General features: G+C 33.5%; 5 protein-coding genes and 1 long non-coding RNA gene across 6 annotated transcripts; 4 read left to right on the top strand and 2 right to left on the bottom strand.

Moving 5' to 3' along the window:
* Nucleotides 1-117: 117 nt before the first annotated feature.
* LOC140828029 (uncharacterized) lies at nt 118-2,014 on the top strand. Its single transcript, XR_012117100.1, has 2 exons — nt 118-781; nt 1,221-2,014. It is a non-coding gene; the product is annotated as an uncharacterized lncRNA (long non-coding RNA).
* Nucleotides 2,015-4,577: 2,563 nt separating this feature from the next.
* LOC140828650 (1-aminocyclopropane-1-carboxylate synthase 7-like) lies at nt 4,578-6,715 on the top strand. The gene is made up of 4 exons (XM_073191583.1): nt 4,578-4,842; nt 5,165-5,287; nt 5,387-5,547; nt 5,842-6,715. The coding sequence occupies exons 1-4, from the start codon at nt 4,669-4,671 to the stop codon at nt 6,713-6,715; spliced, it is 1,332 nt and encodes a 443-aa protein (XP_073047684.1). The 5' UTR covers nt 4,578-4,668.
* A 1,189-nt stretch (nt 6,716-7,904) lies between these two features.
* On the bottom strand, nt 7,905-10,676 carry LOC140828649 (protein FAR1-RELATED SEQUENCE 5-like). The gene is made up of 4 exons (XM_073191582.1): nt 10,079-10,676; nt 8,516-10,037; nt 8,355-8,419; nt 7,905-8,280 (listed from the first exon to the last, which is right to left on the bottom strand). Exons 1-4 carry the CDS (start codon nt 10,674-10,676, stop codon nt 8,261-8,263), a joined length of 2,205 nt encoding a protein of 734 aa, XP_073047683.1. The 3' UTR covers nt 7,905-8,260.
* A 6,044-nt stretch (nt 10,677-16,720) lies between these two features.
* On the top strand, nt 16,721-18,346 carry LOC140828028 (cation-dependent phenylpropanoid and flavonoid 8-O-methyltransferase 1-like). Its single transcript, XM_073190995.1, has 5 exons — nt 16,721-16,824; nt 17,339-17,418; nt 17,502-17,646; nt 17,716-17,847; nt 17,921-18,346. Exons 1-5 carry the CDS (start codon nt 16,750-16,752, stop codon nt 18,206-18,208), a joined length of 720 nt encoding a protein of 239 aa, XP_073047096.1. The 5' UTR covers nt 16,721-16,749; the 3' UTR covers nt 18,209-18,346.
* A 1,184-nt stretch (nt 18,347-19,530) lies between these two features.
* Nucleotides 19,531-20,792, top strand: LOC140828027 (small ribosomal subunit protein eS30z/eS30y/eS30x). The gene is made up of 3 exons (XM_073190994.1): nt 19,531-19,685; nt 19,765-19,902; nt 20,569-20,792. Exons 1-3 carry the CDS (start codon nt 19,682-19,684, stop codon nt 20,613-20,615), a joined length of 189 nt encoding a protein of 62 aa, XP_073047095.1. The 5' UTR covers nt 19,531-19,681; the 3' UTR covers nt 20,616-20,792.
* A 2,871-nt stretch (nt 20,793-23,663) lies between these two features.
* Nucleotides 23,664-24,823, bottom strand: LOC140828025 (transcription factor RAX1-like). The gene is made up of 3 exons (XM_073190993.1): nt 24,665-24,823; nt 24,458-24,587; nt 23,664-24,357 (listed from the first exon to the last, which is right to left on the bottom strand). The coding sequence occupies exons 1-3, from the start codon at nt 24,810-24,812 to the stop codon at nt 23,865-23,867; spliced, it is 771 nt and encodes a 256-aa protein (XP_073047094.1). The 5' UTR covers nt 24,813-24,823; the 3' UTR covers nt 23,664-23,864.
* Nucleotides 24,824-27,394: the final 2,571 nt, after the last annotated feature.

The raw sequence follows: 27,394 nt of genomic DNA, 5'->3' as shown, positions 1-27,394 counted from the left end.
ATTTTACGAAAATTTCAATCGATTCAATTACTTCAGAAGTAACTTCGATTGTTTGGCTTTCGTCACAAAATAAAATAAACACACTATTTCAGAACAAAACACAAGTAATCAGAAAATTTGGTGAATTTCACAAGACAAGAAGGAAAGCCATTGTAAAAGCAGTCAAATGGAGGCGAGTGCCTCAAACTCTACTCCTTGGTGTATCGAGGAATCTCTCCTCTATATACCCTCCAAGGTCCGCCATGAAACATCGGTTTCATTATGGTAACTTCTACCCCAGGGTGTTCTCTCCCAAACTTCTCCTGAAAAAGACTAAAGTCGCACCATTACTTGGGTTTCAAATATGTTACATGGGGTTGTTAGGCACATAAAAAACATTTCAGATGGACGCCAGATTTGCTAATAAACGGAACACAGAACTTTATTATCAGAGGAACACAGCCATAGCACGTTACGATGACCTATCGTATAAATATGATAATTTGATGTCAAGCTAGAATACTCCTTACTAAGCAGACTAAAGAAACTATGTCTACTCGGTGCTGGATAGAATATGAGAATTTTTTTTGAACAAAACTAACTACGAGATTTTAAGTACACCAACTCGTAACATTCCTGACATTGCTTATACATCCATTATTTTTACAGGGGCTGTAAGAATGAAGATCAACCATTCAGTTGAGACGAACAGGCATAAAACAAACACATTAGCAGCGAGTGCAGTGCTGCACATCAGTCTGGAGTACTAATATGATTCTCCTGCAAATTTCCGAGCTTCCCAGTATGTTTCCTGACTGACCAAAACTAATGGTGTACCACATTGGTAAAAAGTTAGAAACAGAAAATATGAACTAAGAAAGGTCATCGGCAACTCAGTGTTCGAAGTTGAAGGTTTGAAAAAAAAAAACAGATAACTTGAAAACTATTCTAGGCTTCTAGCTAGATTCTTCAAAACCCTTATTCCAGATGTGCTCTTTTATTCTTACCGGCGCATTTTGAACTTGCGTAAAATAAGTGATTAAATAGGAACAGGAGTACTAGTTTGTAGTTTATGTTTGATACTTGCTCCAAAACGTGTGAAAATGTTTAGATCTTATGTGTGTAAGAATGATGAATTGAGAAACATGATCTTTAAAAGCATTATTGTTGTTATGCTATTTTATAGTTTTAGAGGAAAAAACACTGCGGTTCTGTTTTCCCTTTTTTTGCTCTCTTTGAAGGCTACGGTGGTGTGCCGAAGTCGATGTGATGATATACAGGGGTGCATATGCTCATCAGTAGAAAACTTTGATTTGTCTTACTGCTTTCAACCCTTCGCTGATCAATGAACCACTGTTTCCACCAATCTAATAATGAAACTAGCTACTGTTTATAGATTTACCTGTTCAAATCCCTCTCTATGATCCATACGGACCAAGACCCCCTCCTTCTGACAAGATTGTCCAGCTTGCTGAAAGAATTATTTCCCTGCCTCCGGAAGAACGTTTGCAAATTGGTCCTGCTCTCAGAGACAAGCTAATGCTTCCTAAGCTACAATCTATTGCCATAGAAGGAATGGATTTGAGCACTCAAGTTGGGGCACGTTCTGGGTCCTCCAAGGCTGAGGAGAAAAAACCTGAGAAAACCACATTTGATGTTAAGCTGGAGAAATTTGATGCAGGGTCTAAACTCAATGTGATCAAAGAGATCCCTTCCTTCACGGATCTGGGATTGTAGGAAGCCAAAGATTTGGTCGAGAAAGTGCCTGTTATACTGAAGCAACAGATCACAAAAGATGAGGCAAGTAACATCATAGAGAAAATTAAAGCTGTTGGAGGAGTCGCAGTAATGGAATAACTGCCCTAGTTACATATGCTCCTTGTATTTTGTTCAGATTGTTGTTGAATGACCATGGCAATCTTTCGCAATTGAGGAAAATAATTTGTTTTACAATTGATATATACATGATTCATCCTCACCGCATCCCCTCGTATGATTCAAGGATGAGTGAATGTAAGGGATCCCTAGAAAAATATTCAAGCTTCTTTGTTCATTATATTCATGTAGTTCTCTGTTTAAATCTTGATAATATTACAAATTCCTTTGTTATCTTGTCGAGATGTCTTTCTTTCTTCTTCTTTTTTCATGCTTAGGTGTGTCTCAACCTAATCGAATATAGCGAAATTCAGTTATCAACTTAATCAAATTTCGCGAAATCAAACTTAAATCTTTTACAAGCAAACTAAATTTATCGAAATTTTTGTCAAAAAGATAAAAGCAGATCAAACCAAATCCAAATTTGTTTATTTTGGTCAGTTATCAATCAATCAAAATTTAACTAATTTTCGCATGAATTAAATTTTGTGTTTCTCGCATTCTCGTCCGCGTACTTCTTGTACTAATCTTACACTTGTATGTCGCTTACATGTTATCATTTTTGCATTTGAGGTAAGTGTTAAAAATGGATTAAATATAAGAAAAGTTAATGCAAAAATCTCGTTTTAAGTTTTATTTTACGAAACTAAGGTGTTCGCACGGTAGAGTGAGTCGAGGGTTAAAATAATTTAGAATAGAGTGGGTCTCATGTGAGAGACGGGTGAACTCTACCGATATCCACAATAAAAAGTAATATTTTTAGCATAAAAAATAATATTTTTTCATGGATCACCCAAATAACAGATCTGTATCACAAATACGACAAGTGAGACCGTCTTACACAAATTTCTGCCTTTAGAATATTGTTCAATATTTCATAAAATCCAACACCCCAAGTTGATGGTTTCAATCCAACAGACAAACTACTTTTCAGGCAGGTTTACTTTATATTACGTTGAACAAATTTCATTATCATTCAGATATAAAAATGGCATAGAGATCTTTCAAAATAATTAATCATTGGAATAAAAAGCATGCCTCATCTAGCCTAACATCAACCATGGCCATGGGCACAGCTCTTAAATATGAGCAGGTGAAACATTAACAAATTGATATTATTGAAACATGAAATCTTATTGAGAATCAAACCAAATTCAGCCACATTTTATTAATTATTGAATGATCTTATCAATAAAGATTTGTTCCATCTAATAGAGAGTAAACAAGTGGCAAAATATTACAAAAAGATGCTTAGTTAGATGGCAAAAACTTGTTTGAGACGGTCTTATTGGTCGTATTTTGTAAGACGAATCTCTTATTTGGGTCATCCATGAAAAACTTTTTATGCTGAGAATATTACTTTTTATTATGAATATTGATAGGATTGACCCGTCTCATAGATAGAGATTCGTGACCGTATTACCTACTCTATTTAGATTTAGTTTTGTAAGTCGGACACCCAATTCTTACGTATTAACAAATCTATTGCAAGCGAAACACAAATTAAATTTCGAACATGACAAATGTATCTCCGACAAAAATAGCCTACTTATTAAGTATAGATTACGTTGCTAGGTTAAACAGACACAGAATATTGCATAAATTCGTTTTACTATGAATATTCGGACATCATTAGCTGTTAACAAGTTGAAGTTGTCTGATGTTCTTAATTATTTAACTTTACGCTCTTCATATTCCAATTACCATATCCACAATTTCCTAATCATTTTAACAATTCAACTTGCATGGCAAATATAACGTTTAAATATATTATATACGTAGAATTAATCTTTATTCTAGCCCTAAAATAGTAGGAAAAGAATTACAAACACTAAATTAGTGGGACTAAAATGGCATCCACATCCCGGAAAATACATGCCTCGAATTTAAAAGATTTAAAACCAAAAAAAAAGAAAAAAATTCAATGAAAGAGATGAAATGTGTTAAAAGAGTGTATATATATAATCTGAGGTACCGTTTAGAAAATTCGAACTCTTTGCAATTTTGATAATCTGTATTGTAAAATTTCAATTTTAATCTTTTATCTTTTTATTTCATTTGCGATTTTAGCTATTTTCTAGGTTACACTGATGTGACACTAACGTATCCAGTATCTTGTAATCACTTTAATGGAAAAAATGACTAAAATTACGGGGAAAAAATAAATATTGCCAAAAAATGAAGCATCAAGACTAAGACCCAATTCCGATAACATAATAGAGCAAAATTACAAATAGATAAACATAACAGACAAAAATGTAGTATTTCCTTCCCAATACATGGAAATTAGAGAATATAATTTGAAATATGCAATTACACAGAATCAATATTGTGAACTCTTGAATTTTATTTGAATTTGGAAAGTAAACAATAAAATTTATACGTTGGACATAAATTTTATTTCGAATTAATATAAATTTTAGATGATTCAATAACTATATATGTTATACATAATGCACACATTTCACGTACACATTAAACCACCATATTTGATGTGGATCTCGTGGAGATTGAGATTCTGAAGCTTTGAAAAATATGACTGTATTCCGATCCGTAGCAAACAGTTGTCCCCGACACTTACATTATACATGTTTTTTTTCCTTGTTTGAATCAATAATTGGCTCTTTTCCATTTAAAATATTTCATGATGTGTATTCATGTAATTTTTATATAAAATGCAGTTTGACAAATAGATAGGCTTCATTCAAGATTTCAAACAGTCCTGTTTTTTCTGCACTACTTTTCTCTCTTTTTGACAACCCATTTTCATTTTCCTCAAAGCAATTCATTATTTTTCGCAAACATTAATTAGCTATGGTGGCAGAGAATGAACAGTACTTGTCTGTTAGATTGTCGAAAGTTGCTGTATCAGAAACACACGGTGAAGATTCACCATATTTTGCTGGTTGGAAAGCATATGATGAAAATCCTTATGATGAATTGTGCGACTCCTCTGGAGTTATACAGATGGGACTCGCAGAAAATCAAGTGAGTTCTTTGTTCGAATATTGTAGAAATCTTGAGTCGAATTCGAGTTAGGACGGAGTCAAGATTTGATCATTAAATTTTTTATTTGTCGAGTAATCGTAAATGCATGCGTTAACCAAATCAAATTCAAGACAGGGGATGAACATCAAGAGTTCACGCTTCAATTCAAGCAGACCACACTTACTATATAAATAATATGTTTTAATTATTCAGATATAAAATATAAACTTTTTCAATCTAGAATTTGTGTCAAATAAACTTGTGGTGGTGCGCGCGCCCATCATTTCTGACTAGTGAACAATTGTTAATTGATCTTCTGCAGGTTTCATTTGATTTGGTGGAGAAATACCTGGAAAAGCATTCAGCAAACATGGGAAAGGAAACTTCCTCCTTTAGAGAGAATGCGCTATTTCAAGATTATCATGGGCTGAAATCTTTCAGAAAGGTACGCAAGAAATTAATTTCGATCGTCTGAAGATGATATATACTTTGCCATATTCAATATAATAGCTAATATTCAAGCTTACAAATTCAATATCTGCAGGCAATGGCAAGCTTTATGGAACAGATTCGAGGGGGGCGAGCGAAATTCGACCCCGATAAAATTGTAATAACAGCGGGAGCAACAGCAGCAAATGAGCTGTTAACTTTCATTTTAGCTGATCCAGGAGATGCTTTGCTTATTCCAACTCCTTACTACCCAGGGTATAAATATTTTTTAGTAATGTTATTTGGATAGTTACTTCAATAAAATATTTCATTACTCCCCCCACCAAAATAATTTCTTTTCGTATTCTGATTGTTATATTTTTCAATTTTTAAGTACATTTGTGATTTAAAAGTTAATAATGCAATAAATTATTGCGTAATTTATTATATACAATGGAAAATGTCACAAAATATATATCACATTCAGTTTAGGTCCTTAAAATAAATTTCCAAAAAAAAAAGTTACCCAAAAGGTTTATCCAACTCAATAATTGGACTATAATGCCACAGGTTTGACAGGGATTTAAGGTGGAGAACTGGTGTAAATATAATCCCAATTCATTGCAAAAGTTCAAACAATTTCGAAATAACTCAAGAATCTTTAGAATCAGCCTACAACGAAGCCGAGTCAAAGAACGTCAAAGTTAGAGGAGTCCTCATAACAAATCCCTCAAACCCTTTGGGCGCAACAATTACACGAACTGTTGTTGAAGGGATTCTTGAATTCGTTACGAGCAAAAACATCCATCTTGTCTCGGATGAAATCTACTCGGGATCAGCATTCTCTTCCGATGAATTTGTCAGCGTTTCTGAAATTCTTGAGGCGAGAAAATACCAAGAATCCGAAAGGGTGCACATTGTTTATAGCCTTTCCAAAGATTTAGGGGTTCCAGGTTTTAGGGTTGGCACCATTTATTCTTACAATGATCATGTCGTGAAAACTGCAAGAAGAATGTCTAGTTTCACTTTGATTTCTTCACAAACTCAACAGCTTATCGCTTCAATGCTTTCGGATCGAAAATTCACAGAAAACTACATTAAAACGAATCGAGAAAGGTTGAAAAAGAGGCAGCAAATAATTGTTTCGGGGTTGGAAAATTCTGGGATCCAGTGTTTGAAAGGAAATGCTGGATTGTTTTGTTGGATGAATTTGAGCCCTTTGTTGGAGGAGTGTACAAAAGAACAAGAACTAGATTTGTGGAAATTAATATTGAATGAAGTGAAATTGAATATATCTCCGGGATCTTCTTGCCATTGTTCCGAGCCCGGATGGTTTAGGGTTTGCTTTGCAAACATGAGCGAACGTACACTCGATGTTGCACTCAAGAGAATTCATGCTTTTATTAGTAAAAAACTTATGAAGAGATCAATTGATGGACAATAATAAATTGACCCTTCTGTTGTTTTCGTTAAAATTTATTCTTTTTCTTTAATTAAGAAGATGAATTCGAAGAATGGTGTAATTCTTCCCGTTATGTTTTATGCTACACCTTGTACTACCTCGATTAATGCCTGTATTTATCACGTATGCAAACATTTAAGCAATTACGTGTAATATATGTGATAAATATTTAATAATCAAAAAAAGTTGTGATGAATATCCTGCTTATCATGGTTTGAGATATAATTAATCACATTATACTACCATGAAATCCCGAGATTAATGAAAATCATGCATGCAAAAATATAGATTATATCTGAATATTTTAACATCCAGATCATATCATGTGCCCTTGTTTGTACATTTTTTCAGGGTTGTGTGCGCTCAAGATTTGAAAACACGAAACTTTAATAAATTATTTTTTCAGGAGGTGTTAAATTTTGGAATTTCATGAGGGGAATATATGCAATTTATCCTTTGAAATAAGATAGTCTATTGGATAAGCAAGAGATTTGAACTTCATAAATATTGGGTACTATCAAAATATACATGCATGCTTCATTAATTGTTTTTGAATGAGACTTATCGTGCATTTAAAAAAAAAAAAGTGCCATAGATTTTGCGGTTTGAAAAGTGTGTGAAAACACAAATTAATGTGTGACGACGATGAATTCTTTTCTTGCACTGCAAATTAAATTGGATATGGCAGTACGATTAGTATCGGCATCCAGCTTGCTATTCGTCAACCATCGTCTGAATATTCATTTATTTCATAATTTCGCATTAGTAATCGGCGGCTGATATGCTGTAATTTTGGGCTTGTGCTGGACAAAAATTTGGAAGTCAACCAGAGAGTTGTATCCAGATAGAATTCGAGTTTTAATAAGTGTTGATGGCATATTGGCATGGAAGAAATTAAAGACCGTTTTTGGTACCTAATTATATATATATATATATATATATATATAGAGAATTGATACCCTGGGCGCCCTTTGGTGAGCGTCCAGTGGGCGACAGCTGAGTGCAGTTTATTTTTTTTTAAAAATTTGACGTTTCGCGACGGTTTTAAAACTCCGTCGCAAATGGCGACGGATTTTAACAAACCGTCGCAAAACGTCAAATATTTTTTTTATAAAAAGAAAAGAGGGGACAGAGGGGCGTTCCCAAATTTCGTGTCCCACCTTCGCCCAACAGCCCACAAATGCATTAGACAGGTGGAAATTAGAAATAATTTACTACGCGACACAAACATGATGTTTTACGTCGACCACAGCGGGTTTTTATACATGTTCCATAAGTCATATGAAAGAGAACGATGCAACAATATGGCAGCAGGAAAATTAAAACACCAAGATTTCTTGACAGAGAATGGTTATCATATTGAATTTGAAAATTCTACAATGCTAATTCTTGAATTAAGCAGAGGATCCTTCTCATGGTGACAGAAACCTCAAAGCTCGATGTTTCATCCACGACAGAGGTTTGATAAAGCACTATAAAATGGTTACCCCATCGCACATATTCAACTTGATAAAATAATAACCTTTATCAAATCCAGTTGTTAGAACCTGTAAAATTCAAAACAGTTATGAATAAAAAAAATATTGATGATTAACAACATATATTTAGAGATTTAAATTACCATCTATCGATCCAAAATCTTCGTCATCTGAGCTTTCTTCTTCGTTTTTATTATTAATAGTTGACCTGAAGAACGTTGAGTATGCCACCATATATTAATTTTGATGATTAACCAAATATATACAAAAATACTAAAAATTTACATTGTTGATAAACACATACCCGTCTTGCAAATTTGGACAGTTACGCTTGTCATGCTGCACACCTCGGCGTCCACACCCACGACATTTTCTTCCCTGTGTGGTTGCCTTCTCCTTTGATGACTTTAATCTCTTCCCACATCCCTTTGTTCTAATTTTTTGAGGATCAACGATATCAACAGCCCTATCTGTGGCTCTTCTACATTGACTTCCACCGCTTACTGTTGTAGTCATATTCAAATCTTTCATTTTGTTGCCAATATAATCAAACTGTGCATTCAAGAAATTTGTTCCCTCAACAGTCAATGATGCAATATCAACTAATGCAGAAGCTTTATAGGATAACCTCAAATGTCTTGACATCAAACATCTTTCTGGAGCTTCAACCACATTTGGCTCATCTGTAGGAAAAAATTCTACATTCTTTGCTGCTTGCGTCCAACGTTTCAGTATATATTTATCAGGCAAATGAAAGACTTGGTTTATACGAAAAAATGCTAACATATGCCTGCATGGAATGCCCTCAAACTGAAATTTCATACAACTGCACAATATATCATCCTCTTGTATGACATGTGTAAGCACTCTTGGTTTCGAAGAAGAAGAAGCTTGAAAATTCATTACCTTGTAAATCCCAAACTCATTTCCCACAGATTCTGTTTGCACGTAATAACCATGACTCTGACTCATTTCTTCTAGAAACTCCAACCATTTCTTTTTCGTGTAAACCGTCACCATCTGAGATTCCATTGGCCATTTGGACTGTAGCTTGGGACGCTCATTCATATCGACATGATCTGCAACTAACTCATTGTGTCTTTGGTGCCGGAGTGCCTTATTGAAACGAATGATAAAATCCATCAATGAGTTCTTGCTAGATATATATCTCTTGAAAAAAGCATGTGAACTTTCGGACCGCTGACTACTTGACATACCCGCAGAAAATACATGATTAAAATATGCTGGCACCCATTTATGTCGCAAATCAAACATCAACGACAGCCAATCATGTTGTTCCAAGTTAGCATTAGACATAGCAGCTTCCCAGGAACTCTCAAATTCCTCATCTGTGGAGGAATGTAGAATGGCATTCCTTATGCTTTCGTAGTGATCACGGAAAGTCATTGGGTTTAATTTCTCAGAGAATTTGTTCAGTATATGCCACAAACAATATCGATGTGTTGTTCGAGGAAAAACTTGTGATATGGCTTTCGTCAGAGCCGGATCTTGGTCAGTGATAATCAAGTTTGGGGCACCTTGACACATGGCTTCTAGGAATTTATTAAGCAACCAAACAAAAGAATCTGTTTTTTCGTCACTCAACAATCCACAACCAAAAAGAATGGTCTGATGATGATGATTAACTCCTACAAATGGTGCGAAAATCATCCCATATTTGTTGGTGTTGTATGTAGTATCAAACACAACCACGTCACCAAAAGCAGTGTATGCCCTTCTTGACACATGATCAGTCCAAAAACACCTGGTAAATCTGTTGTCCGAGTCAGTCTCATAATCAAAAAGAACAATGAATTCTTCTCTTTCTCAGATTCGAAGAAATCGACCAATGTTTCTGCATCAATACCCTTATGCTCATCCCTAACACTTTGCTCGTAGTTTCTGATATCTCTTTCTATGAAACCTACATGTTCAGGCCCACCAGACTCTATCTCAAATAATCTCATTTGTTGACAAGTTGGCACATTGGCTTCTGCAAATTGTTGACTCAACATTTTTTTTGATGCAGAAATACCGCGATGCGAGCGTAACAAATGCACCTTCGACGGAGTCGATAATGAATGATTATGACTTTCAACGAAAGTACTGACAACCCAACCCGGACCTGTTTGTTCCTTGACAACTGAAATCTTGGACAAACATCCGGTTCTAGTCTCACCACGGGCTCTTTCTTTTCTTGGTTGATCTTTTTTTGTCTGTTTGCTCCATCGAATATCATCTGTATGCCCTTCTTTAAAGCATACAAATTTCTTCCATACAATTTCGTTTGTTTTCTTACTTTTCTTGCTATTACTCATTCTCGCGCTAAAACCGGATTCTCGGGCATATTGGTTGTAGAATGAGAATGCATCCTCTAACGAATCAAATCTCATACCAATCTGGGGTTTCTGATCATCACCGACTTGGGGGATGTACGATTGTTCATCTCCACTATATTGATCCATTTCATCTACAGTGGCGCTAGGCAGACGTGGGGTGGTGCTCGAAAATCTTTGCGGGCGGTAAGGTGCTGGCGAGGATTGTCTGGGGATTAACCGAGCACGATTAGCGACGGTAACAATATAATCATATGAGAAACAACATCAAGTATAAAATATATTTTAGCAAAACATACTAGAAATGAATAAATTTATAAATACTCCAGATACATAAATAGCTAGATCATCAACACCATTTCCTAGTGCAATTAATTAAATATGCAGACTTACACTTCACAAACATTAAAGAACATGTATGCCAATACACCGGAAACCTTCAAAATCATAAATTGGAAATTTCTTCGGAATATGAAATTTAGAACTACATCGATTTACCTTCTGATGTCGTCGGAATATTTCCCCGCACGAGAGCTCCAGAAGTTCGCTCAATCTTCTTAACGTAAAGATTTGAGCGTAGGTGGGAGAAGGGCTGTTGGGCGAAGGTGGGACACGAAATTTGGGAACGCCCCTCTGTCCCCTCTTTTCTTTTTATAAAAAAAATTTGACGTTTTGCGACGGTTTGTTAAAATCCGTCGCCATTTGCGACGGATTTTTAAACCGTCGCAAAACGTCAAATTTTTAAAAAAAATAAACTGCACATGTGGGCTTCGCGACGGTTTGTTAAAATCCGTCGCCATTTGCGACGTATTTGTAAAACCGTCGCGAAACGTCAAATCTTTAAAAAAAAATAAACTGCACATGAGCTGTCGCCCACTGGGCGCTCACCAAAGGGCGCCCAAGGTATCAATTCCCATATATATATATATATATATATATATATATATATATATATATATATATATATATATATGTATATGGCATGATAAATCTGCTACGCAACTTAATTCCGACCGACAAGAGAGACACAATTGTCTCTGTTGAACGAATATATGTTACTGTCAAAGCCGAACAAATTAACTACAGTCGTCAACTACTTGAGACAATATCTAACAATTATACGGCTTTGTGAAATGTTCAAATCTTATCCAAATCTTAATTTTCTCAAAAAATTTAAATATATAATTTGGAATACTATATCTATTAAGGACTTAAGTAACTTATTTTTTTTTTTCTGATATTGAGATTTAGGTTTTATTAACATGTTGAGTTTGAGAATCATACTTCACTTAAAATAATATAATCGTGTTCTTTAAAAGTTGGTGCCTCAACATCGAAATTCCAGCCAATGTTGACATTTCAGCTGGCATCATATGTCAATTTTCATATAAATTTCGAAAATATTGATTGTGTAAAATTCAAAAAAAAAATATCAAAGAAACACACGATTATTTTGGTTTTAGAAAAAAAAAACATCCAATATTTTTAACAATACTTTTAAAGGTAAAATAACACGTACAATATGCAGTAATATTTTAATGCACCTGAACAAAATTTTTTTAAAAATGTTAACTCTCGACTTTACAAAAATATTTAGAAAAACATATAACATGACTATAATTGTGGGTTTTGTGTTGCATTATTTAATTATATTTCTGCTATCATAATTGTGCGTGCGCAGGCAGTGGGCATCATTCTGCCAGCCCTCTATCACGGCAGTTTCTCATGCAAATCAAATTTGTAGTTCTGCACTATTGACTATATCACTGTTTTGGCTAAATATTATTGTATAATATATGTGAATATTGTATTTTTGGTTTTGTAATTTTTTTTTGTGATTTAGTTTATATATATGACGAATTTCAATTTGATTCATAATTTTTTTTTTTTTAACAATTTTAGTTATTTTTCATTGTAATTCTCGATCTTACACTGTACATGTTACCGCTGTGTTATGGTCATATCAACATCACGTCGTAAAAGAACTAAAATTTTCAAAAAGAAAAACAAATATAGCGAATTAAGACAGAAATTTGACAATACAGATAACTAAAATCGTGAATAGACATATATATATATATATATATATATATATATATATATATATATATATATATATATATATATATATATATAAGTAGAGTTTTTGCTAAAAACAGTAATTTCCCGCCAAAATATCATTTCTAAAAAAGGAAAGATTTATCATGAATATTGACATATGTGTATTGAAATAAATGATCACTTCAATTATTGTTTTTATTGATTATATCAAATTATTTAATTCAATTTTGAATTTAATTAATTATATTACTTCAAATGTAATTCATGTATTATATGTTTTTTTTTGTTTTTTTTACTCAAATTAAAACTAAAGTCTATTGAAAACATAAATTATATTAAAAATTTTGCATTGATTATATCAATCAGTTTAATTAAAATATATATAAATAAAATTAAAATACAAATGATTGCAATGTTCAGTATCACTCATGAGGTAAATCATTCAAAAATATATTTTTCTATTTTAAGTAATTTCCTGCCCAAATTACTTACTAAAAAGGAAATAAAATAATTAATTTATTTATATATTTTTTCTAAAAAAATTGATTGAGTGTTGAAAGTTGTCACTACAACAAGATTTTTTAATAAACATTAATTTACCATTTAGTAATCATAAATTTTTTATCTCAAACACATATTATTTTGAAATCACCTAAATTTGAAAGAATTATTGCGTTGTAGTTTTCTTTCAAACACATATTTATATTGTATATCTTGAATTGTCTTCTTAAAAATTCAAACAAGAGAGCACAAAAAAATTAAAAGAGATAGATTCAAAAGAGTTTCAAATGGACATTAAATTACTCTCAATAAACATATATATTACCATTAATAATCAGAAATGATTGGCATCGAATACATGCAATTAGAGATTTTCATAATTTGAAAGAGTCAATGTATGGTATAATTCTGTCAAAAGCATCCAATGTATAATTTTTGTCTATTGGGATGAGTCCCCACTAGTAAGATTTCCATCCTCTGGGTTTCTAATGTCGGTAGAAGAATTGCAGATATCATTTAATGTGAATGTTGGTGCATACTTTTTTGAATTGACAGACAAAGAATTGAATTGGTAAAGTTGGCATTTTTTACTAAGGAAAATTCAGACGGGAATAACGTGTTTTTAACGTGTGTCCATACGGACAAAGGGCTCTATTAATAGAGATCCCCTTTACATCTATTGTGGGGACCCGGACGCTGATCTTTTCTTAATTATCTTTGGGATTTAATTATCAATTCAGATAAAACAGGGTCTAAAAATTTTTCTTTTTAAAATACAAGTGCGGAAGGTAATGGCATCTACGTAATATACATATCTGTATAAAACTACGTTTCAGTACAAAAATACAATAATGTACAATAGTCTCTCAATTAATCTAAGGTTCGACTACTAAAGTTCAAGTAATAAAACATATCTATATCCAAGTCCGGAATCACCACGCTAAACTCGTCTTCTCTCATCATCTTCTCGACCCCGATCTTGTCCCACCTGTTGACATGCACACATACAAAACAAGACAACAGCCGAATACTCCGGTGAGAATAAATCTCAGTATAAAACATGGTAATCATGTATAGAAACAATCTAAATCATAAAACATGCTATCATGAACATATTCAAAAGTAATAGATTTTATAATCTATAAAATCAAATCAAAATAAGCATGCAACTCAATTCAGATAAACATGCAGTTTAATCAAATCATAAACACATGATATCATGACTGAAAGCAATAAAGATGGGTTTCATAGTCTATGATATCACATCCATAAACACATGCAGTTCTAGTCAAATCATGTCTAGACTCGACTCAACTATACCTCTAGGGATCCCGGGGTGAATAAGACGTCACTGTCTGTCACCTACCCTCCCAATCGGGATGACGTACGTCTTATTCCTAGACTTCGGTCATATCTGTATCGAATAATCTACAATAGGACGGTGTTTGCTCCTATGTAACGATACACCGAACGTCTAGAAGTCTGACTGTTTCTGTCAAACTTTCCTAACTCAAATGCAATGTATAACAATCTGTAAACAAAGCATGTTCATTTCAAAAGATTTGAATATAACGTCTATAAACAAATCATAATCATATCAGAAGATAAACAATAACCAAGTATGTGATTTAGTTGGGAAACTCAAATAAGATCTTATTTGAGTTATATCTTCCCAAATATCACATGAATTATACATTTGTCGTCCCTGTCTGACGAAGACGAAGTCTGGTATTCAACTCTGTCCATATCAAATCTGAAATGACAATATCGAATACGTTGTGTCAGTGAATAACTCAATACACAATCTGTTCTGATCAATACTCAAATCAGTATACAATCTGATCAATATCTGAACAAGATACAATCTAATTCATGTCATCGACATTACAATACAATCTGAATAATTACAGAGTCTGATAAATCTCAATCAATACTGAATCTGATCAATATCAATCAACTGATGTTTCGACGGTATAACAATACAATCTGAATAACCCCGTAAATCTGAACATCACAAATATAAGACTGGACTTCATAATCTGTGTCAATACAATTCATAATCTGAATACTAACACAATTCTGATATAGAATCTCAGTCAATATCTTTCAAAAATCATAACAATTACAGAAACAGTCTATTCTTTAATCTGACTTCAATTCTATAATGTCTACGGCAGCAGAAACACCATATTTGAATCATATTCAGTTCTGACAACATCATAAATTCAAAACATGTCTAATCGTAACAAAACTTACGTCCAGTTGTATCCTGCGTTGATAGGAACACAGTACCGAAGTCGGATTTCAATTCAGACAACCGGATTCTTCGCAAATTGAATTTGAAAATTAAGAACGAAGCCTTTCCCTAAACTTTCTGATTTTGGCTGAGGGAGAATCGAGCTTTACATGTACATATATATATATACATTCCGTTCATGCAAGGCAAGTGGAATCGTTCATGTGCTGCACGTTTCGCGCATATGCGCGCACAAAGTCGCGCATATGCGCCAGTTATTCAAACTAGCGATTTTCCTTCTCGCGCATATGCGCCAATTACTTCCGCGCATATGCGCCCACCATTCTGTCCCTCCCGCGCACATGCGCCATTTACGTCGCGCATATGCGCCGATGCTTCTGGACATGCCGCGCATGTGCGCGCAGTGAAGTCGTGCATGTGCGCGCAGACTTCTGTCCTCCTCGCGCATGTGCGCGAGGACGCTTTCTTGGCACATTTATGTCGATTCTTTTCTCGACTCTCCCGGTCTAATCTGTTCCATCTATAATCATCTCGATTAATCAATAAATCATTTCAGATTAATCTCAGATTACCGGAATAAAATCTCGGGCATTACATCTATAATATATTGTAAAGCCTTGACATTGAGAGTAACTTTTGTAATCTTTGAAATGCTCTTCCACACTGCCACTGCTATCATTGAAAGCCTTCTCACAAGTGAAGAGGGTCAGATTTGGGGATGAATATACGGAAAAATATAGGGAGGGATACTTCTGAAAGTAAAACAACTACAGGATTCCAACTTATACTGAAGAGATTTGTCTCGAACAAAATAATTATGTTTCGTTTATTCCTAAGTTGATTTGAATGTCTAATTTGTGATAGTGTATAACATATAAGGTACGACGTTATTTTTTGGAGATGTCGAATGTATTTGTATTTCAATTATACTCTTTTTTATATTATTTAATGAAACGATTTTCGTTACAAAAAAAATTGACAAGCAAATTAAAGGATGGAATACGAAAGAAGAAGACGAATAAATTGGGAAAGGCCATGCAGAGAGGAGAATGGAAAATGGAGCCAAAGTTTTTTGGGTGGTCTACATTTGAAACAGTAGTTGAATTGGAACTTTGTTTATGGAAGACCGAACCAAATAAAATTAATTTAGAAATAATATAATCTGAAACAAAACATGATATAAAATAAATGAAAAAACTAGTTATAATAGTATCACGTGTCATGTGTAATGGCGTGTCGGGTTAAAAAGTACAAAGTTTCGTTGTGAATGTTAGTTGGGGTCACACGTGGTAAGTATAGGACACGTGGGCTTGAAATAAGAATCTCAATATAAAATAAAGCAACCATTTCCAGTCTCACTCACCTTCCGAGCATCCAACAACAATGGAAGCGGAAGCTAAAGGTAAAGCTGGCTCCTTGATGGACATTGGGTTGTTGCGAAACTATGATTTGTATCAGGTACTTTTTCCGAAATTGGGACTAGAATTATTTTTCGGTTTTCAGTCTAAATTTGAAATTTAACGAGTTGCAATTGATTCTGGTTTCTAGTATTTCATCATCCAAAATGAAGTAAATTCCAGAGTCATCAAGTATGCATGCATGAAAACGTAATAACAAAAGTGGAAATTCAATTTTGGAAGATCACATCAAATTTTGTTCTTCTTGAGAAATAACTGTTATTTCGCAGAGCAAAAGTTACTTCGCTTCCTATTCCATGCGTAAACACAGTTCGATTTTGTATTCTCTAGACTTCTTTATTTATATAAATTAATAAATTAGTTTTTTAAAGCTATAATTTTTATTTCCCAACTGAAAAATTAAACATTGTTTATAATAATATTTTAATTGATAAAATTTATAACGAGATTATAAAATAATTATGAAATTAAGTTCGTTAAAAGAGTCTTAAAAGTAATTTCTTTTTGTTTATTTTTGACAAAAAATAATTGCGTATATCTTTCTTTGATGAAAGTATTTGCTGGAGACTAGTGTGTATCCACACGAGGCAGATTCTCTCAAAGAGTTGAGAGCTCTCACTTCAACTCATCCCATGTAACTTTCATCTGTTCATTAAATGCGAACTTACTCCATTTTCATTGGTGTTTTGGAACTCATTTTGTGATTATTCTTGCTAGGGCCGTAATGGGTACAAATCCTGATTCCGGTCAGCTCATGGGCTTACTCTTGAAGCTCGTCAATGCCAAAAGAACAATCGAAATCGGAGTCTTTACTGGATATTCCCTTCTTCTAACTGCACTCACCATTCCTGAAGATGGAAAGGTTACGTACACGAAATATCAGAATGATTTTGGTTTACTGCTATATATAATTATTTTATACGTACTACAGATCACGGCCATCGATCCGGATCGAAGCTCGTACGAGATTGGGTTGCCCATAATCAAAAAGGCCGGTGTCGAGCACAAAATAGATTTTGTCGAGGCTGAGGCTCTTCCCGCGCTTGAAAAACTGTTGGAAGATGTAAGAACACTCTGCATAATTTTGAATTCACTTTCCCAAAACTTTTGTTTGATCGCTTACATTCACGATGCAGCACGACAATCACGATGCATTCGACTTTGCTTTCGTCGATGCTGATAAACATAACTACGTGAGTTACCATGAAAAGCTGTTGGGACTTCTTAAACCCGGCGGGATGGTGATATACGATAACACGCTCTGGGCAGGAACGGTGGCGATGCCGGAGGATTCTGTTCCACCGGGATTGTTGCCGTTTCGGAAACCTGTGATCGAGTTGAATAAATATTTGACCGCAGACACTCGCGTACAAATTTGTCAAGTTCCTGTGGGTGATGGGATGACCATATGCCGGCGTTTGTAAGAGATTCGGGTTTTACCTGGCTTATTGCAATGTTTCCCATGGTGTTGCTGGAATAAAAACTGAACTTGGATTTGCCAAGTTTGATTATTGGGCTTAAATTTTCGGAAATTTATTGAATATTTTGGTTTTGGTAAAGTACTTGAATATTATTCGCAAGTAAAAATAACAAATGGAAACGAAAATTTCCAATTCTCATTTTACCAAAAATTGGCGAAGTTTATGCTCGTAGTTGAATGTTGTTTTTAAATAACAAATTTTCTCGGCCGAAGGAATGGTTAGAGACAATTCAATAACTCAGGCGGAACATTACGAAGCAGAGCAAAATCCGACATTTTTTCAGAGAAATAAGAAAAAATATTTGGACATTTTATTTAAAAATTAGGCGCGAGTCTCATCAACGCAAATCACATTTTTTTCTGAAGACGATAAGATGAATGGCATGAGTCCAAATTTCAATGTACCATGTTTGATACGAGGTGATTTTCATTAGTGACTCACAACATACGAAGTACATGCATATGCACGTACATGTGTTAAATGGACACAGTTCATGTGAGTTTATCAAAATTATATATATATATATATATATATATATATATATATATATATATATATATATATATATATATATATATATCACATCCCTCCTGCACATATCAACAAGAAGTTTCTGTATATCATATCAGCTTTTGCTTTGCAGCAAATGTTTCGGCAACGATTATATTGTGAGTGTTCCGATTTCGATTTCGATTTCAATTTTAAAATTTTAAGTGTTCCGATTTCGATTTCAATTTTAAATTTTTATTATGTTCCTTTTTCCATTTATATATACTTCAAAATAATATATATACCGATAGGAAAACTTTAAAAATTACCTAGCAAATATGGGAGTTAAACAGCCTGGGGAGTTCCGAGAATCGAACTCGAGACCTCTCGCACCCAAAGCTTGCCAAGTTGCGTAAACCATGATTTATATATATAAAACCCATAAACAAAATTCTTTTTCGGATTCTGATTTAGCTAATAAAATTTCTTTAGTGGTGGAGACATAGAGACGCTAGGAAATATCCTTTTATGTGAATTGTATGCTGTTCTCTGCAAGTAAAAGATGAAATTATTATTTTTTCTTTTAGATTGAATTTTCGAATCTTTTAGCAGTAAATATAATAGAACCAACTATACAACAACAATATTTGTCTTCGAACCTGGATTCATAATGTTTCCAAAGATAAGCTCAACAGGTTATATGTAAGTAGTTCCTTCGTGGGCTGGACCAGTTGAATAAAAATTTAGATTACAAATTTCTACATTATTTAATGGAAGGCCCAAATATCAAACCCGAAAGTCCGTTACTCTCGACATGGGCTTAGAAAACTTTTAACCCTAACAAAAGCTTCCGTCTTTCGCCTCTGTCGCTGAGGTAGCTACTTATCACTCGAAGCTTTCTCTGCGTCTCAGGAAAATCGATCGATAATGGGTTCTGAAATATACGATTTAATTGCCTGTTTACCCTTGATTTGTATCTAGAATCGGCGCCTGATTTGGAATATTTTCAGGTAAGGTACACGGATCACTGGCACGTGCTGGGAAGGTGAGAGGACAGACGCCGAAGGTGGCGAAGCAAGACAAGAAGAAGAAACCACGCGGTCGTGCTCACAAGCGTATGCAATACAACCGCCGTTTCGTCACTGCCGGTAATCCTAACTTTTGCACTTATTTTCCTTCATTTGTGTGAGTTTTGTTATTCATCGTGAATATTGAGTTAGATCCTTTGTAACTTGAAATTGTTGTTTTGGTAGGGTTTATTTATGTTGCATATGAATTGAAGCATTTGGGGATCCACGTAACTTTACTAGTTTTAAAATCTATAAATTTTGAATCATATAGCTGTTATATCATTTTCACAACAATAAATGCTAATACTTAACTAATTGGGATAGTTTGAGTATATACTTCGGAATCTATTAATGTAGTCGTAGTAATCAATCCTAATTCCATTTTTCAGACTGTGAGGGGCTTAGGAAATTAGGAATATTGAATTTGGAATCAAGTTATTTCAATGCATAGCAAATCCTGTCTATGGGTGTAGACTTTGATTTATGAGTACTGTATAAAGATATTATCTTGATGTTGTTTATGCATTGGGAATTATGTTTGACGTTGTCCCTCTTATATGGAATATCTGTAAAATTTCTTACCTGTGTTTTGGGTATGCTTTTTCGTTTCAAATCTCGTGTTATACTTCACAAGTCTTTTTGAACATGACAATGGTGAAATATGTTTGAAGATTTCACACTACATTTCATAATATAAAGTTTCGCCTGGATTGATCACATTGTTTTGGTTGGGTTTACTTGCAGTTGTTGGCTTTGGAAAGAAGAGGGGACCAAATTCATCTGAGAAGTAAAGCTTGAAATTAGTCATTTCTTGTAGGTGTAATCTTTGTAACCCGGAATTAATTGTTTTTTCCTGTCATGTCATAGTTTTATTTTTGCCGGACTAAACTTTTGTAGCAGTCTTTTTTATGGGATTTTGGCTAAACTGAACACGTTTATGTTACAGTTTTAGTGTTTTCAGTTGAATTGAGTTGCTGAGTGCTGAAATGCTGGGCGATGAGTCGAGGAAATATTTCAAGTTTTTACAGGCTAAATGATTAAAAAAAACTGTTTCAAATTATGGTTGTGGAAATGTCAAATGATACGTCGATCCCTTTATCTTTGCTCATGTTAGAATGAGAAGACGGGCGTGACCGCGTGAGGCACCCCCATTGACTTTAATTTCTGGAACTTGGGTTTTCTTGATGGAAATTTGTTTACAATGTTACACCATAATGTCGCACGCATAATGAGCTTCCGATTCCGCACACATATATATGTTACATACCAACAGACGGGCGAAAGGCACCCCCATTGATCTGTTACGTTGTCAAAATTCGGTATAATCAACACTGCATTTTAATATTTTATCTTTTGAAATTGACTAAAAAAAAACTGACTAAAATTGTCATAATTAAAAGTTAAAAAAATAAATTAAATTAAAATTTGACAATATAAATAATTACAGATGGAATATAAAGGAAACAAATAGATATTAATTAGTAAGCTACAATACAAAAATATTTGATAACTTAAACATATTTATCATATATTAAATAATTTATAGTATTTGACTGGAGTTGTATTTAACTACTTAATCAACGTACTTGATAATTTCTCAGGTGCATATAATTGGCGTGTGTAAATAAAATATAATTGTCAAAACTTTAAAGAGATCATTAGGAATAGGAATTGACTTAATCTTCGTTCTTGCAAGTGGAGATTTTCATTGCTTGAGAATTGACTTAGAAAAACCATTTCTAACAAATTCGTAAATAAATGATTATTTAAATACTTATATTACGTGTTTAGCTATACTCTGATGATCACAAGCCAGCCTTGGGGCATGGCAACGACATATTCAATCGTGTGTATACATAGATATATAGGGAAAATTAATAATACTAAGTTGTCCTTTTTATTTGTTCTGTTATTTTTCTAACAAATTCGTAAATAAATGATTATTTAAATACTTATATTACGTGTTTAGCTATACTCTGATGATCACAAGCTAGCCTTGGGGCATGGCAACGACATATTCAATCGTGTGTATACATAGATATATAGGGAAAATTAATAATACTAAGTTGTCCTTTTTATTTGTTCTGTTATCTAACGTTATTGTTAAAGTGAGTTTAATTTTTATGACATCGTTTTTTATTGGTTTCTTGTCTTATCATCGGTGCTAATTTAATATATATATATGCAAGACTATAATATTTGTCATGCAAGACTATAATTTAATATCAATATGACAAAGTCTAAGATAAAATCTTGGATGATCTAATTTGTTTTATTTACTTGTCGTAAGAGGAGTTGACTGCGCAAGAGCCAATATATAGGATGATGCATGTCTCAAATAAACAAAAAAAATATGTAAATTTTGATGCATTCAAAAACATGATTTCATGGATTTACGTCGTGTGCCTTCTAAATTTCTAAATTTTACCCTAGTTGTATTAATAGTTTTTGAAAATAATGAGTATGGATTAACGAAGCAAGACTGCTGGTTGCTAATTCAACTGGTGAATAAAGTAAGAAACAATTGTAAAAGAAAACTTAAAACTTACAAAAAAATATGAACAAGTTGAATACTTTTTGAGCGATTGAGAGATATACAAAGGTCCATTCTTGGATTATAAATTAAATTTGTTCAATTAGTCCATTCATCCATTGTGAAATTTTCAAATCGTATGCTTCAGTGGGAAAACGGAGATGGCAGTTAATTTATTCATAAAATATAGGACATTAGATTAATTTAAGGGGATTCATTAATTATACGCTGACTTTTTCTCATTGTATTACGCATTAACTGTACATAATGCTCATTATTTTGGGGAGAATAACAGTTTTGGTATTGCATATTTTTCATTTTTGTTTTATTTTATTATTAATTAATTCATGATTTTATTACACTAATTGATTTTTTTTCTATTTTAGTTATTTCTGATCACTTGAATTCTGATATGATACTGAAAAATACTGATATGACGTCGGATATTGCTGAGGTACTTGATGTCACGTCAGCATTATGATGAAAAATGACTAAAATCGAAAACAAATGTGCAAGTTAAATGACTAAAGTTGTAAACTGACCGACAGTATGACCAAAAAAAAAAACTGTGCGAGTTATGTGACCATAAATGTTATTTTCTCATTACTTTTTAATAGCTAGAGACTCTGTTATACTCGGCAAAAAAAATTATATATACATGTATAATGCAGTGTATCCGTGTACAGTGATCTATAAGTTTGATCTCTCCATGCATGCAACTTTCGTGACCACGTACATTACTTAATTCTATACATTCATTATCGTTGCAAACATTATGATTTGTTCCATTTCTAAATATTCTACTGCTGCTGCTGCTTACCGGCCATGCAGACTTACTAAAGTTGGTGTATCTGATTATCAAAAGAAAATTATAATTAAGCGACACAAGATTTGTAAGAAAGAGTAGTTTTAGAATATAGATATTGCAAAACTTGAAAATATACTAAATAAAGTTTAAGGTGGCTGGATTTGTGTATACACTCGTCTTAAAATTAGGACCAAAATTTTATTTTAGTTGATGTGACACTTCTAACACGTCTAAAATTAAGAACTCGATCTTTAAATTTATAAGACATTTGCAGGTAGCTCATAAAGATAGTCCAACACATAATAGTAGGTCTGGACTCTGATATCATATAAAATTGAGAATTGGATCTAACTTAACTTCAAAAACTAAGTTAAGATAGATTATCCAAAGTCTATATAAACAAATCCCAAAAAATTAAAAATTGTCTATGTGAGACATCTAACATTTCGTTATTATGATATGATCAGACATAATTATAAATTATTTTAACTTGGACTAGAGAGAGACAACGTAGGTTTCTAGTATTACACAATTAATATTTAAAATTGGAGTACAAACACTTGTTATTGATCAACACTTTACTTAAATCCTCTAAAAACTTCACATTCGGTCAACATGCCTGATTACTAAAAAAACATTGCAATATTTGGGACTCGTTTTTCTTGAGAATTAAAGGTATGCATTTAGCAGATGATCGTACTAAAGTAATCCAGGCCCCAGATCTACTGGAAATAATGTATAGTCTTCTCCTGATCCATTTGACCATATTGATCCACTAGAATATGTATTGATGTCCTCAAAAAAAGAAGGCGATAGCTGGCCTGAAACTTCTTCTGATATGGCCGGAAATCCGAAGTAATTCGAATAATTTCGTGGGTTTTCGACGAATAATGGAACTTGGACCTGATGGTCTTCAACTTCAAGAACTTGTAATGTTTGTGAATCAACCCCTTCTGGATAGTAATCGGGATTAAAATTTTCATACCAATCATCAGAGTAATTAATGGTACTAATTATCGATGTTTCTGAACTAGTTCTTGCTAGGGCCGTGTCGCTGTCGGCGGTGGTGGAGGTACTCGACAGGATGGTTGTATGATCTGCGGCCATTAGCTTCTTTTTGAACTTGGTATTCCAGTAATTTTTCACGTTGTTATCTGTCCTTCCCGGAAGATTAGAAGCTATCACAGACCATCTGTAAATTAAATATTTAATTTATTCATAATCTTACGCAAATACTCGTTAACTTAATGTATACAAATTGTCTCGGCCATATACGGTTAATTAATTAACACCTGCTTCCAATGTTCTGATAGAGAGCCAAAATAATGTCATCTTCTTCCTTGGTGAACCCTCCATGCTTGATATCTGGTCTGAGATAATTCAGCCATCTCAACCGACAACTCTTCCCGCAACGCTTCAATCCTAAGCAAATGAATCGCGAATAAATATAGATAACGATCTTCGGAAATTAATATTCGAAAATTTATACACTAACTAACCTGCTTTATGTGGTAGTGATATCCAATTTCCACCGGTGCCGTATTTTTCGACGTAGTTCTTGAGAGTGGAATCCTCCTCAGGGGACCATGGCCCTCTCTTCACTTTCGTTTTGTCACAACAAGGTGATCTTCCCATGCTCGAATTCATGCAATTTTATGTCAGAATGAATGGCTATAATTAATTGGGAAGAGGAAATGAATTTATAACAAGGGAAGTGGTTGACTTTGTCAACGCTCTCTTCGGATAATTGGTCAATGTCGTCGGAAGTAACAACATGTGAACATGCGTCGCTTTTGATCAGATTTTTGGGATGTGTTCACATGGATCCAACGGATATATATGATCATTGAATTGTAACTTTAAAATATTCTTTTTTAAATGTTGTGGAGAGTTTTTAATTTATGAATATTTTCTTCGTATTATACGATGAAATTGTCTTAGAGATAACTTATATAATTAAGTATTTCCCTCCTTTTTATGGCTCAAAATTTTAACATATGGTGGAGTTATCAAACTTCTTGTGTACAATCAATTACTAACGTTTAGGACCAATCTACATGCCCAATCGTTTAGCGCAAAAAAATTATTTTATGATCCAAAAAAAAATCGGAAATATATTTTGATTTGTTTCTAAAAAATAATTTCGATATATGATCCAAAAAAAATTTCTATATAGGTTTGTAGATGGATGGCTTAGCTTCGAAATCATGCAACCGAGTAAATTTGAAGTATGGACTTCCCACTGAAACATGGGCTTCTTCCTAATGGCCCAGCTCTCTCTAGTCACTCTAATATTTTATTTACCAAATGGCCCTTAAGAATATCCAGGATGAACGTTGAATATTGTTGCTTCTCTTGCACAGTTCACAGTCGGTCCTTCAAATTCAGAATAATAAAATTTAATTTAAATTGTGATCCAAACAAAAATAGAAACTCGAGCTGTCCCAAGATCTCGAAAAATGGTTACTTCCATATTGCTACAGCGCATATTTTGCTCAACGAGGGCTCTTGGAGTAATATCAGTTGAAGCATGGAATTTATCCTGCAAAATGGGGAACCAAAATCAATTTTTTAACTATCCAACACACGCAACTTTGCATGCATAATGAAGTGAAGCAAGCGGGGAATTCATTATAACAATTTCCCATAAGAAAATGACGAAAGATTGCACGAATCCATCAACAAACCCCGCTGTAAATATTATAGCTGCCTGCATGGTAAACGCCAAGTGGGGTATTACTATTACAATCAATAAGTTGTATTTAACAAAGGACAATAATTTTGGGATATTGCCTGTCGTTTCTGTCAGTACACCAGTCATATCTACTGCCCAGTCAAACTAAATTATATTCAACACCGCTTAACTTTATTTTTTTAACCATCATTGTTCTAGTAATAACTGCATGGTCTTATTGCACCAAGCGTGAGTTGTCTTCATTGATTATTGATTGTTGTTTGTATTATTTGATCACAACATGTTGGTATTATTAATAATTTTATTTGAAATGATTGAAATAGTTTGATGTTGATTGACTGTATTATTGTATATATATTTGTCCACTTATTAATAGTATAACTAAGAAATACTAAATTTGTTTAATTATTTAATAAATTGACCTTCATATCGCTAGCAGGGCTTCTATCGTTCGAGAAAGAATGATGTTGGTTTCTAAATATTAATAGAATCAAGCCATAAAAGAGTTTGATGCAAACAATATCTTAAACTCCATAAATATCACACTTCAATATGTCAACGATGAATCTATAATTTCATCCATTCGTAATTAGATCGATACTGGCTAGTTTGGAAGCTCAGCATTGCAAGTGCGCAGCTAAGGTGTCACGCATATTTTGGCCTCTCGTGGACTTGGGCAGACTTGGCGATTCTACATTATTTGATTATCGTTGTTTTTTGTTTATTAGTATATATATATATATATATATAAAATCAAAATGTTTAGAGCTAGGTTAATGCACCCAAACTCAATAATTTGTTCATATAGACATAGACAAAATTGCACCAACCCCACTCCCTCCTCAAAACTGTGAATAAAGAAAAAGAGACGTCCCCACTGAATCCACTGTGCTTGTGAGTCTAGGAAATGGTTCATAGAACTATCCAATCAACTTATCCTTTGGTGGAAGGTAATCTCGATGTGTATGCAAATCAGACACACTTCTTGCTTTGTCTTTCTCTGTCATACAATATAATATAATATAAATTTACTTTATTGGGAGACCATATATACATTATTAATTTATTAAAGTGTCTATATATGTGTATGTAAATTTACCATACATCAATATATTAAAGTGTATATTACCATTTGAAGCCAACAACTGTGCTGCCATATTGGGGAAATTTGAGGGTGAGAACCCCCATATTCTGATGTTTTGTAGACACAAGGACGGATTTAAGGAAGAAAAAGTATATATATATATATATATATATATATATATATATATATATATATAACCTGCACTGTCCCAAAAGGATTATTATTTTTCTTCCTTAAATTCGTCCTATATATATATTTGGGCTGATGTATTTACGTGGAAATTGAACGCGATCACAAGTTTACTCGATGGAAAAAGACTATATTAGCATATATTTTTCAAGAAAATATATCAGGAAAGCGGTGCTTTTGATTAAATATAAGTATATCATATCTGAGCTTTGAGGCGTTGAGTCATTATGGTATGAAAATATTTTGCATGCTTTCAATTAT

The sequence above is a fragment of the Primulina eburnea genome, chromosome 3 (assembly GCF_022965805.1).
Source record: "Primulina eburnea isolate SZY01 chromosome 3, ASM2296580v1, whole genome shotgun sequence".
NCBI lineage: Eukaryota > Viridiplantae > Streptophyta > Magnoliopsida > Lamiales > Gesneriaceae > Primulina > Primulina eburnea.
This window is presented reverse-complemented; position numbering and strand designations above follow the sequence as displayed.

What these genes read in the sequence shown, in the direction of transcription:
- LOC140828649 (XM_073191582.1), bottom strand. Translation starts at nt 10,676, where the DNA reads ATGGATCAATATAGTGGAGATGAACAATCGTACATCCCCCAAGTCGGT. An exon ending in TGTCCAAATTTGCAAGACGG is followed by an intron (nt 8,420 to 8,515) that starts GTATGTGTTTAT and finishes AACGTTCTTCAG; the next exon opens with GTCAACTATTAATAATAAAA. An exon ending in AGATTTTGGATCGATAGATG is followed by an intron (nt 8,281 to 8,354) that starts GTAATTTAAATC and finishes TGAATTTTACAG; the next exon opens with GTTCTAACAACTGGATTTGA.
- LOC140828025 (XM_073190993.1), bottom strand. Translation starts at nt 24,812, where the DNA reads ATGAATTCGAGCATGGGAAGATCACCTTGTTGTGACAAAACGAAAGTG. An exon ending in ATCACTACCACATAAAGCAG is followed by an intron (nt 24,588 to 24,664) that starts GTTAGTTAGTGT and finishes TCATTTGCTTAG; the next exon opens with GATTGAAGCGTTGCGGGAAG. An exon ending in TATCAGAACATTGGAAGCAG is followed by an intron (nt 24,358 to 24,457) that starts GTGTTAATTAAT and finishes TTTAATTTACAG; the next exon opens with ATGGTCTGTGATAGCTTCTA.
- LOC140828027 (XM_073190994.1), top strand. An exon ending in CCGCCGTTTCGTCACTGCCG is followed by an intron (nt 19,903 to 20,568) that starts GTAATCCTAACT and finishes GTTTACTTGCAG; the next exon opens with TTGTTGGCTTTGGAAAGAAG.
- LOC140828650 (XM_073191583.1), top strand. Translation starts at nt 4,669, where the DNA reads ATGGTGGCAGAGAATGAACAGTACTTGTCTGTTAGATTGTCGAAAGTT. An exon ending in TGGGACTCGCAGAAAATCAA is followed by an intron (nt 4,843 to 5,164) that starts GTGAGTTCTTTG and finishes GATCTTCTGCAG; the next exon opens with GTTTCATTTGATTTGGTGGA. An exon ending in GGCTGAAATCTTTCAGAAAG is followed by an intron (nt 5,288 to 5,386) that starts GTACGCAAGAAA and finishes CAATATCTGCAG; the next exon opens with GCAATGGCAAGCTTTATGGA.
- LOC140828028 (XM_073190995.1), top strand. Translation starts at nt 16,750, where the DNA reads ATGGAAGCGGAAGCTAAAGGTAAAGCTGGCTCCTTGATGGACATTGGG. An exon ending in CTCACTTCAACTCATCCCAT is followed by an intron (nt 17,419 to 17,501) that starts GTAACTTTCATC and finishes TATTCTTGCTAG; the next exon opens with GGCCGTAATGGGTACAAATC. An exon ending in TTGAAAAACTGTTGGAAGAT is followed by an intron (nt 17,848 to 17,920) that starts GTAAGAACACTC and finishes TTCACGATGCAG; the next exon opens with CACGACAATCACGATGCATT.